Source organism: Cebus imitator, unplaced genomic scaffold (assembly GCF_001604975.1).
Source record: "Cebus imitator isolate Cc_AM_T3 unplaced genomic scaffold, Cebus_imitator-1.0 Scaffold76, whole genome shotgun sequence".
Classification (NCBI taxonomy): Eukaryota; Metazoa; Chordata; class Mammalia; order Primates; family Cebidae; genus Cebus; species Cebus imitator.
Window position 1 is genome coordinate 9,043,720 of NW_016107391.1, and position 17,957 is coordinate 9,061,676.

At 43.2% G+C, this 17,957-nt stretch overlaps 1 protein-coding gene across 2 annotated transcripts in view; it reads left to right on the top strand.

The window, feature by feature from the left end:
* The window catches only part of FSTL4 (follistatin like 4), a 425,558-nt gene that overhangs the window by 399,966 nt on the left and 7,635 nt on the right, over positions 1-17,957 (top strand). For both annotated transcript variants that reach the window (XM_017532416.1, XM_017532418.1), the window contains 3 exons: positions 2,463-2,612; positions 9,038-9,145; positions 16,944-17,053. In XM_017532416.1, the coding sequence (XP_017387905.1) occupies positions 2,463-2,612; positions 9,038-9,145; positions 16,944-17,053 (368 nt within the window). The remainder of the gene's footprint in view (positions 1-2,462; positions 2,613-9,037; positions 9,146-16,943; positions 17,054-17,957) is intronic.

A 17,957-nucleotide genomic window follows, 5' to 3' on the forward strand; every position in this document is an offset into this window, starting at 1 on the left:
CAATTAGGTTTAAATAATTGCACTCCATCACACTGGCACAAATTTCTCATATATTTGTCATAACCTAACCTGTAACTTGGAGGGAATCTCTCAAATCCTAACCAGGATTAAGTTTTCCTGGATAAGAAGCTAGACACAAGACACAGTAAGAGAGGTCCTAAAGGTGTTTCAGGCAACGTAAGACTGGTGAGCTGGGGAACAATCCCAAAGAACGATTTTTGCATCTAGAAAATGCCCAAACACCTAACAAGGGTTACAAAGGGCCAAGCCTCTTCCTGAAGGGCTGGTGAGTAGGAGGTTGATGCATCCCATGTCAGGCCTCTCTGCTGGCTGAGATGTACACTTTTCCAGAAGGAAGCAGCATGGTGTCACAGATTAAGGCATAGGCTTCAGAGTGAGGCAGACGTGGGTTCAAAACCCACCGCTGTAGACTAAGTAGCTTTAGAAAAGTTACCCAGCCTTTCTAAGCTGCAGATGTCTCATATGCATATTGGGGTTATATAAGGGTTAAATATGAGAACAAGAGTAAATGGAGAGAGACTGGTCTCAAAACTATTGCAGTCACCTAGGAAAGAAATGAGGGTGGCATGAGAGAAAGTGGGAGCCGGAGAAGTAGGTTCTGAGATAAAGACAGATCTGGGTACCACCAGTGTCTGAGTGTTGGCCAAAGGGCATATGCAAGTAATTTGAGATAGGCATCTAGAACGGAACCCAGGGGTCACCAACAGTTCAGGGATAGACTAAGAGGAACCACAGAAAAGACTGAGAGTTGGGCCACTGTCATAAGGAAAACCATGATACATGTCATTTAAGACAAGGGAAAAAAAGGTCCCCTTTTTCACTCATTTATTTCGTCAACAAATATATTTTAAGCACCGACTCTGTGCCAGGCACTGTACTAGGTGCTAAGCATATAGCAGTGAACCAAAGACCCTGCCCTCAAGGAACTTACAATCTAGTGAAGGAGGAAAGACTGTGCCCAGGTAGATGAATGCAGAAAGTCAAGTGGTAAGTGCAAAATGCAGCCGGTAAGAGTAAGGGGTACAAGGAGGGCTGAGATAGACGAGTTCAGAGAAGGCCTCCCGGAAAGGTGACACTAAGCAGAGGCCTGAAGGAAATAATGAGAGAATAAACCCTGTAGATACCTGGGGAAGAACATTCCAAACAAAAGGAACAGCCAAGGCAAAGGCCCTGGGCAGGAGAGCAGCATGATTGAGGAGTGGTGAGCATGCCCATGGCGTGGAGTCAGATGGGTAAGAGAGAAAACAAAACCAAATGAAGACAGCCTTGTAGGAAAGACTTGGGATTTTATTCTGAGCAAGAAAGAATGTTATTGGGAGTGGAGGGGAAGTTGAGAAAGAGGAGTCACATGATCTGACTTGAATTTTACGATGATCCCTGTGGCTGCTGTGTCAGGAACAGGTTGGGAGGCTTGGGTAGAATCCAGGGGCATATCCGGATGCTATAGCAGTCACCTGAGTGGCAGGTAATGTGGTTTGAGCCAGGTTGATGGAGCAGAAATGATCAGAGCCTATTTCTGGATATATTTTGAAGGTAAAGCTGGAATGACTTGTGAGACATTGGTTGGGGCCTACATTAGAGGCATCAAAGATGGCCTCACTTCACTAGATTGTAAGTTTTTGGCCTATGGAAGTAAAACAGCAGAACTGCCAGGTTTTCCACAGAATGAGCAGGATTAGGAAGTAAAATTAAAGAGCTGATTTTGAACGTCTAAGTTTAAGTTGCACATTACACAACCCAGTGGAGCTAGGCAGTTGGTTATTCAAGTCAAGTTCAGGGAGGAGGCCTGAGCCAAAGGTAGGAATTGGGAGTTGTGAGCACATGGACTGTATTTAAACCACAGGTTTTAATGAGATTAACAAGGAGGTGGATTTTAGAGAAGAAAGAAACTTAGGGGTGAACCCTGGGCACATCAGCATGTGGGGATCGGCACACCGAGCAGTCCAGCAACAGAGGATCAGCTGCTGAGGGAGGATACAGGGCAGGGAACAGAGGAAGAGTCAACACAGTTTTAATGTAATGAGTAAGGAATCCAAACTGACCTTGGGGAGAACAACGTCAGCTCTGAGGACTAAAGCCAGAGGGTTAAGGAGCATGCGAGAGGTGAGGAAGTAGAGAAAGAATGTAGGCAACTCTTTCAGAAGTTTGGCCATAAACAGAGGTTTTTTAAATGAGGATGAGCACAGGGAGAAGGCAGCGTACAGAGTAGAAGAACCTGGATCTGGAAGCTGCTAACTGAGAGGGTGCAAAGGGAGTTTTGGCCCTGAAAGTTGAAAGGAGTGTTAAGTGAGAAGTTGGTGAGGTGGGAGGGTTTGGGTGCCCTGTTCGGAGGATCCAAAGGATTCTAAGAGGCGGGGAAGGCTCAGGGGAGAGGGTATGCAGAGATGCTGAAGGGAAAGGGCGATTAAGAAGACTCATAACAGCCTATATCCCCTTTGCAGGAAGAGATCTGTCCTCAAAGAGAACAAAATGCAACCCAGCCCTGCCAGTGGGCGTCTGCAATCAACATCCGGAACCGGTACATCTACGTGGCCCAGCCAGCACTGAGCAGAGTCCTTGTGGTCGACATCCAAGCCCAGAAAGTCCTGCAGGTACACTTCTTTAATACAGTGAAGAAAAATTCCAATTCTGGGGCACAGCCTGCCACATTCTTCTTTGCTTCCTGCTCACTCCCCAGCTCCTATGCCAGGTGGTCAGACTGAAGGGATAAAAGATTCATGTGTAATTATTCATTAAGTATTTATTGTCTACTATGTAGGGAAACAGCCATGAATGAGCAATAATGTCCCTAGAACTCATATTCTAGCTGGGGAACAGACCATAAATCAGAATTTGAGAGAACTATAAGTAATAAGGGCTATGAAAAACCCAGTTCAAAGCAAAAGGGGAACAGGAAGACTATTTTCAGTTGGCCTTCTCCCTCGAGATGAATGAAATGCCAAGTAGGACCGAGACTCTGAGAGCAGGCACAGTGATGAGGGGTAGGGTCGACTTACTCAGGGCCTCGAAGGCCAGTCAGGACCTAGAACAAAGCCCAAAGTAAGGACATTTCAGTAAGAAAGTCACAGAAGGGCTTTCATCAAGGGATTGATCCAATCTGACTTATATCTTTAAAGAATCAACCTGGTGGCTGTGTTAAAAACAAACGGGCCAGGTGCTGTGGCTCACGCCTGTAATCCCAACACATTGTGAGGTCAGGAGCTTAAGACTGGCCTAGCCAACATGGTGAAACTCCATCTCTACTAAAAATACAAAAAAAATTAGCCAAGTATGGTTGCAGGCCCCTGTAATCCCAGCTACTCGGGAGGCTGAGGCAGGAGAATTGCTTGAACCCGGAAGGTGGTGGTTGCAGTGAGCCGAGATCATGCCACTGCACTCCAGCCTATGTGACAGAGCAAGATCTGGTCTGATATAATCCGGGCAAGAGATGACAACAGCAGTCAACAGCAGTGGGGGTGGTGAGAAATGATCCATTTCTCGACATATTTTAAACGGGAAGCCTGAAAGATTTTCTGATAGATTGAATATAAGGCTTGAGAGAAAAAGGATTCAAGTTAGAGGTGTCTTTTAAGCAACTGTAGAAGGGTGATGCCTTTTACAGTGGATGGTAGACTAAATAATAGCCCTCAAAATGTCCACATCTTAATCTGCAGAACCTGTGGATGTCACCTTAGATTGTAGATGTGTTTAAATTGAGGATTTTTAAATGAGATTATCCTGGATTACCTGGATGGACCCTAAATGCAATCACAAATGTCCTCATAAGAGGGAGGTAAAGAAAAATTTGAGTGCATAGGTTAAAAAGGCAATGTGAGAACTGAAACAAGATGCTGTATTGCTGGCTTTGAAGATGGGAGGAAGGGGCCAGAAGCCAAGGGATAAAGGAAATGCAGCTCTGGAGACTGGAAAAAAGGCATGGAAACATACTCTGCCATAGAGCCTCTAGAAGGGGCACCAGTTTATATTGATTTTGGCTTTCTGGTCTCCAGAGCTGTAAGAGAATAAATGTGTGTTGATTAAAGCCATCAAATCTCCAGTAACTGGTTTCTGCAGCAGTATGAAACTACTTTGGGCAAGGCAGGGAGAAGATGTGGGGGTGATTTAAGTTTAAAATGCTATTAGATGTGTAAGTAGAGAAATCAAGTAAGCAGTTAGATAAACTGCTGGAGTCAAAGGAGAGGCCTAAGCTAGAGATACCTCTTTGGGTATTGTCACCATATGAACTGTATTAATCCACAAAACTGGATGAAATCACCAAGAGGTGGTATAGACAGAGAAGAGGTCTAGGTTGGAGGCCTGACACTCCAACATTTAAAGATCAGTAAGGAGAGAAGAAACCAACAAAGGAGACCAGGGATGAGTAACGTGAAAGGTAGGAAAAAAATTAGGAGGAAGAGAGAGATTCCTGAAGCTAAGAGAAGAGTGTGTTTCAAGGGAGAGTTATGCTGTGATGAGCATGTGTATTTTATGAAGAATGGGAACTGACCATTGGATTGGGTAGCATAGAGTCACGGATCACCTTGGCAAGAACAGATAGGATAATGGTGGAATGCAAGCCTGCTGGAGTGTATTCAAGTTAGAATCATAGGTGAGGAAATGGAGATGGTGAATACAGGCAATCATATGGAAGGGTTTTGCTATAAAGGGGAGTAAATGTAAACAAATGAGTCAGTGTCTGGAAGGGAATGCCAAAAGAACTTTTTTAAAGTAGCTGACATTACAGCATTGTACACCACTGAGAATAACTGCTTCCACAATTCTTCTTTCTTTCCTGTATCCTCATCCTGCATTGACTCTAGGCAGGACTCAATGAAATCCAAAGCACACAAGTGGATATCTAGCCCCAGATAAAATCACATTCTTTCATTATAATAGGAGGAAATGGAACATTTTACATTCAAGCCCAAGTACATATAGGTGGTACAATGGGTGGTAGTTAGATTAACTTCTTTTTGAGTTGCTTTGTCTCGGTCAAGGCTGGAGGTTTGAAGAGATAGGTAAAAGTTGAACATGAGACTGAACTGGCCAGGCAAATATGATAGGATTGCTGGGCAACAGTGAAGGACCACTTAAGAATTGTGGGTATAAATTTAAAGTGAGACCTGTCAGCAGAATTGGATCTTTTCAACAATGCTCAGTTTCCCCAGTAAAGGCTTGTTATATGAAGAAAGTTGGAAATAAGTAGGGTCGTGTTTCTCTTGGCAAATACAATGGGACATGTTCTAACTGTCTGTCTCTTTGTTATTGATTCCCCTGACCAGAGAACATAATCTGTAATGTCAGTCCTTTGAGATTTATTGAAGCTTGTTTTATGACTGAGCTTATGATCAATTTTGGTAAATGTTCCATGTGCACTTTAAAAGAATGTGCATGCTGATGTTACATACAATATTCTATATATGTGTCGATTATGTCTACTTGGTTCATTGTGTTGTTCAGATCTTCTATCCTTGATGATTTTCTTGTCTGTTTAGTCCATCAGCTGCAAAGAGATGCGTTAACGTCTTCCACTATGGTTGTAGCTTTATTTCTCAAAGTTCTATCATTTTCCTTTTATTCTTACAAAATATCCCTCTTTATCTCTGGTAATGCTGCTTGCCTGAAAATCTATTGTCTAACTCTAGTATAGCTAAATCAGATTTATTTTATTAGTGTTCACATGGTATATTTTTTCCATCCTTTTACTTTCAATCTTTCTATGTTAGGTGCTCTTTTATAAAGCCATGTGTAGTTTTTATCTAGTTTAATCATCTTAGTCTTTTACTTGGAATATTTGATCCATTTATATTTAATGTAATTAATTATATGGTTGATTGTGGTCTACTATATTACTTTTTTTGACCTACCTGTTTATGTTGCTTTCTTGTGGATTTGGCAAACATTTTTTTCTATTGTTGACAATGTACTCTTTTATGCTGTTAACATCATAGTCATTATAACATGTGTTACTGCATCCATACAGTCTCATACAAACTGTTACTTCATATCACCAATAATGCTAGAACCTTAAAACACTTTAACTCCTTCAACCCCCTTCACCCCTACTTTTGCATTGTTGTGGTAATGAATTTTAACTCTATATGTAATTTAACCCCACAGGACATTAACTTATATTCACCCACACATTTGCCATTTATTCCTGAATAGTTCTAACACAACTTTGATTGGACATCTGTTGGCAACAGGTTCTCAGTTTTTCTTTTCAAATACCTTTACTTTCTGTTTCTCAGGCCAGGCGCAGTGGTTCACGCCTATAATCTCAGCACTTTGGGAGGCTGAGGCAGATGGATCACTTGAGTTCAGGAGTTTGAGACCTGCTTGGCTAACAGGGTGAAACCCCATCTCTACTAAAAATACAAAAATTAGCCAGGCATGGTGGCACACACCTGTAATCCCAGCTACTCAGGAGGCTGAGGCAGGAGAATCACTTGAACCCAGGAGGCAGAGGTTGTAGTGCGCTGAGATTGCACCAGCCTGGGTGACACAGGTAGACTCTGCCTCTAAAACAACAAATAAATATCTTTACATTCTTTTTTTCACTGGGTATAGAATTTTATGTTGGCAGTTCTTTCCTTTCAGCATTTTAAGATATCTAAGGTATTGTTTCATTATCTTCAGTTATTTTTGTTGATAGGTCAGTGGTCAGTCTTATTGTTGTTATTTTGAAGGTACTGTATTATTCTTCTCTGTGGTCTTTAGCAGTTTATGATGTGTGTGCATATGGTATTCTTTGTATTTATTATGATTTGGAATTTACAAAGAATATGTGTATTGATATCTTTCATCAGATTGAAAAAATGTCAGCCATTATTTTTTTCAAATGTTCTGCCTCTTTTTCTCTCTCACCTCTTCTTTGGAAACTCTGCTTAAAAGAAAGTTAGGACTTTTCTTTGCATCCCACATGTCTCTTTCTACTTCAATCTGGAACATGTTCTGTCAACCTATATTTTATTTCTAGTCAACCTTTTCATTAAGTTCTTATTTCAGGTATTACATCATTATATTGTTCAGTCATAGAATGCCTAGTAATTTTTTAATGCCAAATGCTCTATATAGAAAATTACACTTTCCTCTGCTAGGCAGAGAGTAGAAACTGCGTTGAAGCTTCTGTAGGACTCAGCCTGCCTCTGATTTGCCCTTAATCCTAGAGCTTGTTCACCAGGATCAGGTCTCTTCCCTGCTATAGCCTTGCTCCTCAGCACAGGTGAAAAATTGTGAAAAAGTGAGACTGAGACTGTGAAAAGTTGTCCTGAATTTGACTGATTTTTGGTTTAAGTTCTCCAGACTCCTGCTCCACACCACCTCAGAATAAGAGTATGAAATCCAATGGGAGAAGGTTAAGTAGAAAGGAGAGAGAGTAGCTGAAGTCCAAACTTTAGGGAATTTTTGCTATGAAGAGTAAAAATTAACAGAATAGCTGGAGAAGAATGTGTTGTTAAGGTGGTATCATTACTGATGGGTTAGGAAGTTCTGGATAGAGGAAGACAATGTCCAGTGCTAAAGCCTTTGGTGAATGAAGAGAAGCTGGCAGGAGCAAATATAGGTTGCTGGAGGCCACAAAGGACTTGGGATATGAAAATAAAAACAGCGTCTACTTAAGGCTTAGGGGATAAGAGTTTTAAATTAAAGCAAGATAGAAAAGGGAGACTTTAAAGATGGTGATGACTGGAGAAGAGATATATTTCAGCAGGGTGGAAAAAAGAGTTTAATTCTGCATACATTAGGTTGAGATCATCAACAGATGAATGAATTCTAGCGTCATCAGGGTACAGGTGGTTATTAGAAGCCGTGACATGCCAGTAAAAGGATGTAGAAAGAGAGAAGATGATCAAAGGTCAAAGTTGAAAGCAGAATGAAGAGGAGAAGCCAGGGCAGTGGGAGGCCACATGAGGTAAGGGTAGAGTTAATCATGTGGAATCTTACCGAAATGTCACATAGGAGGATTACAAAATGATCTCTGAATTTGGCATAAAGTCAGAAACTTGGTAAAACTTACTTTTTTAGAAAAGTTTTGACCAATGGAGGCAGAGATGATGCAGTTTTTCTCCCTCCCCCAGCCCCACCACCCCAATGGAAAGACTAGAATACTAGAATATAGGTGGGTGAAATAAAACCAAGTGTAAGTTATGGTGGCTGAGGTAGGGAGGAAGAAAAGATCATTGAAACCAAGAAGGAACTAAGAAAGGAGGGCTTTGGATGAATCTTCCACGTGGATTTGAAGGCACCAAACTTAGTGACCAAGTGAGGGGTAGAGAGGACGACAGTGAGCAAAGGGAGTGACTAGAATGTTGACCAAGAAGAGGAGCAGGGAGCCATAGTCTAGTGACGCGAGCATTATAGAATGGAGTTTTTGAGTGGGTAATCTATATTATAAGAAGTAGAAAACAGCTTTCATTTGACAGAGCCATAGGAGAAGCTGTGTCATCAGGGGATAGCAGTATTGCAGTTAAAAAAAGCATGTCTGCTGATGCTATAGTCTGAGTCCCAGAGGCGCCAGTCAAAAGCTGTGCAAGATAGAAACTGCTTAGAGTAGAACAAAGATTGAGAGGGGTGATAATGGATGATCTCAAAGTCCACCTCAGATGACCCAGAAGGAAAGATAACCTAGGAGGAAGGACCAACTCACCAGAATCTAGGCTAGAATCCAGGCCACAAAGTAGTCTAGGGAAGGATGCTGAGGGTATAAGGCTTCCAGGAAGAGGGAGGGAACCCTGGAGCTGGTTCCTGAGTGACACACTTAAAGCCTCTGTGTTCAGACTTTTGCCATGTTGGTCCAGGTTCCTTTAAGTAAAACATGCAGGAAAATAAGGAACATTATCGACAACTAATTTTACACCTCTGAGAAAAAAGCCAGAGGCGAAGCTTCTGCCCTGGGTTCCCAAATGGGACCATTGGCAAGACTCCTAGACTGGCTTTTCCCTCACCCAGGAGTGAGCCCATGCATACAACACTCAGAAATACCATCATGTCAGCTCTTACAACAATGATGACCAACTTGTCACTATTTTTTTTCAAGTCCATAGGTGTGGACCCTCTGCCGGCTAAGCTGTCCTATGACAAGTCACATGATCAAGTGTGGGTCCTGAGCTGGGGGGACGTGCACAAGTCCCAACCAAGCCTCCAGGTATGTTGAGCACATGGAGGCAGATGCCCACACTCCATTGAGAGAAGAACTCTCACTCTATAAAATAAGAATCTCCTGCTTCCCCAGGTGGCGGATTACATTTATCCCAAATACATCCATAAAGGCTCAAGGAGAGAGTAGGAAGCAGCCTCAGCCCAATGCCCCTCCCAGGCAATTAAAGACAGCAGTGATGATGATGAATAGGAGTCTGGCTTCACAACACCCAGAACGTGGCACCCAGTCCCCACATCTTGCCTCTCTCAAGCCAATAGCTCCTGGGTCCCAACAGAATGAGGCTCTGGGGTCTAAAAGTAAGAAGGGAGGTTGGAGAATAGCGTCAAAGCAAGCAGAAGATGTTGGCCAGTGAAGGAGGAGAGGCAGCATCAATTACATCCATAAACAAAAGCCCACTTACTAAGTGCTTACAGTGTGTTAATATAGAAAAGTTCCATAATTTACCTGGTCCACCCTGGACAATGTGGTCCTGGAGCCCAAACATCTAGCACTCCCTCGGGTAGAGCCTGGGCTCGACATCCGTGGAACTCCTTCCCCCATCAGCCAGGAAAGGTCAATAGCAACCCTGACTTAAGAAACTTGAGTCTGCCCTGCCAAGCCTTGCCCATCGTAAGAGGACTGAGCCTTATAAAAAGTGATTTGAATACCTGTTTTCTCAATTATCCCAAAGTTGGTGCATAGAACCATTCTGGGTGCACAGCAGAAAAGTTAACTCATTACATATAATGGATCCTTCTGGAGATTGGGTCTCTCTCTCTCTCTCTCAGAACCCCAGGTGAGAAGAACCGCAAATGGAGCTAACTCCCCTCCAGAACCCTCTGGGACCAATACTGGCAAGAGGGCAGATAGACCAGGGTCTGGAGGACCTTCCTCCAGGGACTGACCACCTACCTGCGCCTCTGCACCACTCATGACTTCAGTTTCTATATGCTGAGGCCATTGTCACTCAGGGGATGCTGCCAACCATTCTTAGGCCCAGTGAGCTGACAAAAAGTAGTAATAACCTATCAGAGAGCCTGGACGCCAGAATAAAGGTCACTCAGAACAGAGTACCAGCCCAAATAAATATAGTTGCCAGAAATACCACAAAAAATGAGAAAGCATTTCAGAAAATTCAAGGGCCACGAGAAAAACAACAAAAATGATTTCCCAGTTTAAAACTGCAATAGATGTGTTCAAAAATGTGACCAGTTGTGGTGGCTCATGCCTGTAATCCCAGCACTTTGGGAGGCCAAAGCAGGCAGATCACCCAAGGTCAGGAGTTTGAGAGCAGCCTGGCCAACCTAGTGAAACCCCCATATATATTAAAAATAAGCTGGGCTTGATGGTGCACACCTGTAGTCTCAGCTACTCAGGAGGCAGGAAAATCACATGAACCCAGGGGGCAGAGGTTGCATTGAGCCAAGACGGTGCCACTGCACTCTACACAGAGCAAGACTCTGTCTTTAAAAAAGAAAAAGAAAAAGCTCTCTCAAATCACAGAGAAAACCCATGAAGAGGTTGAGACGTGAAGTGGGAAGAAAAGATAAGTTTCCAATAAAATATCCAAGTTAAAGAAACTTAATCTTGTAGATTAAAAGGGATCTACAAGTCCCTGGCTAAAGTGATGAGAAATGACACATCTCTTCACTAGTGATAAAGTTCCGGAACTCCAAATTTTAAGAAAAATTAATCAAATTGACAGTGGACTTCTCACCTGCAATAGTAGCTGGAAGACCGTGGAATCATATCTACATGCTCCAAGAGTTCTATTCCCAAGCAAGACGTCATTTACCTGTCAGGACAAAAGAAGGATATATCAGTAGGGAGGAACTCAGGGAGCCTGTCACTCATGGGCCACACCTAAGGAAAGATACTAGACAAACATCAAATGACCCAGATTGGAGACATCAAGGTGGACAGAGATAGTGGTAAGGTTAAAAGTAAAATGGGTGCAGAGAGACTCTCTGGAAATGTGCAATAAGTGCTCGGGGAGGACATTTCAATTAGGAGAGAGACAATAAAGATAAATTCTGATACCAAGCTGTAACTAAACATAAGAGCAGGAACCAGGTGCAGTGGCTCATACCTGTAATCCTAGCACTTTGGGAGGCTGAGGCAGGAGGATTACTTGAGCTCAGAAGTTCGAGACCAGCCAAGGCAACCTAGCAAAACCACGTCTCTACAAAAAAAATACAGTAATGAGCCAGGCGTGATGACGCACCTGTAGTCCTAGCTACTTGATCGGCTGAGGCAGAACTGCTTGAGCCCAGAAGGTGGAGGCTGCAGTAAGTCGAGATCATGCCACTGCACTCCAGGCTGAGTGACAGAGTGAAAAATAAAATAGGGAGTATGCAGAAAGGGGAAGTAAAAATACTCAGAACTTCACTTGATTGTGATAAGAGAGGATACAGACAATGTTGTTTGAAATCGGTAGTTGAGAAGTGAACATCTCATTACACCAAATATGACTGAATTCTCCAATTAAAAGCAGAGATAAGCAGAGATGAGCAGATTGGGTTTAAAAAGAAAAGAAGGAAAACTAGCAACAACTTCTTTCCAAGAAACACAAAGTGATAATAAAAGGTTGCCCTTCAAGTGGTGAGAGCAGTGATGACAGGTGAACAAAATGCACGCAGGAATGCTGGCATCAGGCAGTGTGGAATTTAGGGTTCCGAGCACTAAGCGTGGAATAGCTGATCTATATCAAACAACATAAATACATAAAACGAGTGATTAACATAAGAGCTTGATTTAAAATATAAATAGTACACACGAAGGAGACAGGATGACAGGAAAATTGAATAATATAAACAAGTTTGGTTTAATACAGAAAACCTTTCATCAGTCCCATAAAATTTTTTAATATGCCCACATATAAAAAAGTATATCACTAAAGAAACTTTGAATTTTTGTAAAAGTAGATGTTGTAGGCTATATTTTCTGATAATTAAAGAAACATTCCTGGATATATCTATTGGGTCAAAGAGGAAATTTAAAAAGGAAAACTACCAATGGTCTCAAAAGCAATGAAAAAGACTATTTTGTATCAAAACTAACGGGATGCAGAGAAGGCAGTACCAAGGAATATCTGTGGCTTAAAAGCCTGAAAAGGAAGTATTTGTTCTAAGAAATTGAAAGAGAACAAAAGTGGCAACAAAGAATAATCCTTCACAATATTAATTCTTTACAACCCTTCAAAGAAACAAAAAGAGCAAACAAAAATAGATGAGGAATGAGGGATGAGGAAGGGAATTTTATTGCAGATACAGAAGGATGAAAAGAATTGAAATACAACACTAGGCCGGGCGCGGTGGTTCGCGCCTATAATCCCAGCACTTTGGGAAGCCGAGACAGGTGAACCACTGGAGGTCAGGAGTTCAAGACCAGCCTGGCCAACATGGTGAAACCCCATCTCTACTAAGAATACAACAGTTAGCTGGGCATGGTGGCACATTCCTGTAATCCTAGCTACTCGTGAGGCTAAGGCAGGAGAATCACTTGAACCCAGGAGGTAGAGGTTGCAGTGAGCTGAGATTACATCACTGCACTCCAGCCTAGGTGACAGAACAAGACTCCATCTCAAAAAATAACAACACTACATTGCAACTCTAACAAATGTTAGAACCTAGAGGAAATGAGTGAATGCTTGCAAAATGTAAAAATTAACTTATCAAAAGAGAAACTTGAACTAGAGCAAGTACCATGGATTTTTTCAAGAAAAATCTACTATAGAAAAATGTATAGCTGAGTTTTGTCAAGTCCCCAAAATACAGATAATTTTACTTAAACTATCCCAAGGCCATAGGGTGAAAACGTACAGTTCCTTAGTTTGTTTTAAATAGCCAGTGTAATTGTCATTATAAAACCTGATTTAAAATAATATAAAAATGAAACTGTAGACTAATCTCACTTATAAGTACAGAGGTAGAATTCTGTTTTTAATTCTAACATGCTATTAGAAATAGGGTCCAGGATGAAAACTCGAACATGTTTTGTGGGGTTGTGCTAGTTTGTGCTCAAATGTCCTGAATCCCACTCCTTTCCTGATTCTTACTGGATTCCAAAGCTTTGACTGAGGATATTGTTTAAGATGTTCAGGCTTATGACTCTTAGTAGTGCAAGGATTTGTCTGGCTTTGAATTTCATGGGCTCAGTGATTACAAACAAGGAGATGCAAACTACCACTGTTTAAATAGTTTTAAGGTGTTTCTAAAGATTTTACATTGAAATTTAATATTTATATTCACTGAGCTCCTAAGGAAAATAGTAGAATAAAGTTTTGTTTGGGAAAAGTTGACTTGTTAAATTCTTTTTAATTGAATTCAAATTAAAGCGCCTTGAAACCACATGGCTTGTGATTTTTAAAAATGAATAAATTGTGAAGCATTGGTTTTGGTTGCAGGAATGACTGGAATCCAAACAATGACTTGGCCCCATGTCCTTGTCTAACATACAAATCCAGGCATGTTATGCAAGAATAATTTATTTTAAAATGGGAGTTTCACAGGAGAGACGCATGTGTGTAAACATGATTAAAATGATACACAGAATACCTTACCACACATACACACACACAAAGAAAAAGAGTCCAGGAATGTGTCTAAATTCTCAAGCAGGGAACACATTCCCAGGATGCAGTGATGGTTCACTGTCAGGAAATCAGTCAACGTTATTCATAACACCAACACATGGAAAGAGAAAAAATGAAGGATGTTTTCAATAAATACTGAAAAGACATTTAATTAAATACAGCAGGCATTCTTAATAAAAAGCCTAAAAATAGGAATAGAAGGACATTTTTTAAATACAATAAAGACTACTTCTCTAAAACTAATAACCAATAGTTTACCTTTGCCTAAATTACAAAACTGAACGTGTAATACCAGGAATTAGAGCATGATGCTTCCTTCATCATAACTGTGAAGTCCAGGATACACACTATCACAAAAAAAGCATAAAACAGTTTAAATAAACCTACCTTCATCACTGTGGGCTAGGGTTAAGGAAACCAGTACTTTAAAAAACTGCTCCCAGAAATTCAACTGGTATAGCCATTGCGGTGAGCAATTGGGAAGTGTGAACCAAAAGCCTGAAAGAGTAATTTTTTTGAGACAGAATTTACTGTGCACCCAGGCTGGAGGGCAGTTGCTCCATCTTGACTCACTGCAACCTCCTCCTCCTGGGTTCAAATGATTCTCATACTTCAGCCTTCTGAGTAACTAGGATTACAGGTGCGCCCCACCACACCCAGCTAATTTTTGTAATTTTTGTAGAGATGGAGGTTTCACCATGTTGGCCAGGCTGGTCTCAAACTCCTGACCTCAAGTGATCCATTCACCTCAGCTTCCAAAAGTGCTGGGATTACAGGCATGAGCCACCGTGCCTGGCCAGTGTAAGAATAATTTTTAATCCAGCAACTCAACTTCTCAGAATTTTTCCAAAGGCCATCATGATGGATGTGGAAAAAAATTGAGCTACATTATTTTTAATCTCTTGAAAATACTGTTTGCTACTGCATTGTTTCTGTTTGTAAGAGATTAAAAATAACATCCTAATTTTGTTTCTAACTATCCTGCACTGAAGGATCTGTTGAACACACTTTGAGAAGACTACATGAAGGTGTTTGTAAAAACAAGGCTTCCTCCACCAAGACCTCCCTCAGCACCCAGGTTCTGAATGTGTGGCATCTTCTCCAATGCTGCCCAGCACTCCCTGGCCCACCCCCTTTCCCAGGCCAACTTTTAGCTGCCTCCCAGCCTCTCCCCATGCCACTTCCCAGCTGGTTTCACACTCCCCTCTGAGGGAGATGCCCAACCTTCCTGTCGCCACCCTGCCAACTGATGGGCATATCCTGAGATCCAGGCACATGCCGTTATCTCCTGAACCAAACCCATACAGCCAGCAAATGTGAAGGGCTTGACAGTTATCTTTAGGGCACTTGTGTGTTAGGACACAAGAAAACGCCAAGGAAGAACTCATGACTCAGAGAAACGAGGCTGGCATGCCCACATCGGTTCAATGGTCCATGCCACTGCGTTTTGATGAAGTAACCTCTGAATACAGGGTGTCAGAGCAGAGAAGCGTGAATGACGCTGACCGATGACAGCCTGTAATTTTCCATCTCTCCTATGAGCTAAAATGACAGGCCTGATATCAAGCAATGATTACATGGCTTCTTGGAATTCCCTGGCATTTTCTTTTCAGACTCTCTAAGATCCTGCTTCTTAATGCTGATATTTTCTTACCACCCACTGCTATGAGTTTTTTTGCTATGGGCTTGCCATAGAAGTAATCATTTGGCCTCTTAAAAAAAGTCACAGAGAAATAACCTAATGCAACTTGAGGACTGCCTCAAGCCTGAAAATCATGGCTCGCGTCGCTCCAACCCAGCACTCTGCCTGCCAACTGCAGAGGAAAGCAAGATGAAAAAAGACACAAGCCTCCAGCCTGCTTGAAGAGGCAGGCCAGGTGCTGTTTGTGTTGTTATAAAAATAAAAGCCAGAAGACAGTTCCAGTCCTAAAAAGTAGAAGCATCCAGAGCTCTCAGCATGGGAGTCACAGGCCCCACCAAAGACAGTCCTAACCCTGCACCAGCCTCAGGTTGCCAAAGTCTAGACCCTCCTTTCTACACACACGGCCACAATATCATGATCAGGAAGTGTCTCACCTTCCCATTCAGGGGCCCAGCCTCTGCCTCCTCTCCTGCACAGATGGTCTGGGCTTATCCTCAGGGCTTACAAGTTGGCCAAGCCCCTCATCAGTCCACTAGTCTGCGGCTTTCTGGGCAGTGGCCTAGAACTTGAAGGCTGATGAGCACACACAGAAGGTGAGAGGACACAGGCCGGCTGGCGCGGGCCTCACTAGCTGACAGAGGGGCTGTCCAGCCTGACCACAGGGTTTTCATGGCAGGGACTTCAGACCACTGACTTTACACACCACCTGGCTTCTGCTCGGAGCTGCCACTGTGCCCACCCTGACACAAGTGTAGCTGGGACACACCAGGGAAGGGCTCTCGTCTCCTCCTGCTGAGTCCACAGGGGAGAAAGGGTTACCTCCAAGGAAACAGAGGCAGCCATGCTCTGTCACTACCAATTTGTACAAGGCACAGGGCCTAATTGCTTACTTTCTACAGCAAGTCTCCTGTGTGAGACCGGGACCTCTTCCCGCGTTGTAATTGCAGGACATTAAACAGACGCCAAGCATCTCAGAGTGGCATTCCATAGGATGTCTACTTTCATCAATCCTGGAGTCGCACCTCAGAGAACACCTGTAAGCAGCATCCAACAGAGACTACCAACAAACTGGCCCAGGCACCTGGCACCAGAGAAAAATGAATTCCCAGCACACAGTCCTACCACCTGACATTTCGTGATCGAAAGCCCTCTCCCTCTTTCCCTAGCATGGCCTACATGTTGAGAAGGTGGGATTCCCCATTGCGGGAGAAGGTGGTCTCTGAGCAACCAGAGTGATGTTTCCATTCTGGCAACTTCCCTTGGAAACCCCACCACCACCCCTCAGGTTCTCACTCACCGTCATGGTGGCTGACAAATCACAGCAAGGCCGGCTTAGCCAAGAAGGCAGGAGCAATTCGGGCAAACAGTCCTGTCCCACCACTTCCTCTCCCAGAAAGAATGTGTCCCTGCCTAGGATGTTCCTGAACTGCTCCCACTTTGCTCCTACCTCTTCCCTGAGACTAAGGTTTGTTAGTCATCTCTCTCCCAAGCACCCCTCTGCCGGGGTGTCTCCAGGTTCGGCCCCCACCTGTATGGGCCCTCACTAGGATTCCCACTCTGTGCCGTAGGTGATCACAGAAGCCAGCGCCGGCCAGGGCCAGCATGTCATCCGCACACCCTTCGCAGGAGTGGACGGTTTCTTCATTCCCCCAACAAACCTCATCATCAACCACATCAGGTGAGACTGGCCCATCATGTCTCTAAGGCACTCCCACCCCAGCTCAGCCCTGCAAGGGGCAGCTTTGCCCAGCATGGGACCTGCTCATTTCTCTGTCTCCCCCACTCCTCCTATGCCGAATTTGGACCCCATCAAGAAGGAACAGAAAAGGTCCAGTAAAACACACCTAGAGCCTAGTCCTCATTGCTTGGGGTCAGTGACTCTATTATAGTGAAGACACGCAGCTCCTAATCCCTCAGGGGCCCAGAAAGGTCAGAAAGTCCCATCCTCAAGGTAAGGGCAACAGAGGAAAGAAGAAAACAGTAGTCATAAATTGAGCACCCTCTACTTGCTGGACACAAAAATCTCGTCCAGGTGGTCTTAACCCCTATGTTATAGATGAGGATCAGAGAAATTAAGACACTGACCAAGGCCAAACAGCTAGGAATTGGCAACGTCAGACTAAATGTAAAGCCAAGTCTTCTTTCACTGCAACATTCTTTCACTGCACCATTCTTTCACATTCCTGTCTAACCGCAGCCCATAATACTTTAGGAACCCCCAGAGCATCTGTGCAAGGAGTCCACAAAGAGACAAGACTTCCCGATTACCATGGTTTGCCACTACCTAAAACCACCACCCAGTAATAAGAGCCATGGCCTCAACTGCAGACCTCATCCCAGCATGGTCAGTCCCCATCCCTATTCACTTCAGAGAGCCCCAACATCTTCTGTATCGTTACCACTGCCAGATGACCAAGCCTGTCTCTAAGCCATCAAGACTCCAAATGTCTTGTAGCACTATTTATGCCTTTCTATAATCCACCATCAAGCACCTCTCTGCAGAAAGAAGTGATTCGTTTTTGCAAGCTGATGCTGGAGATTCACCCATTCACCCTTACCCAAGGAAGAAAGCCACTTTATGA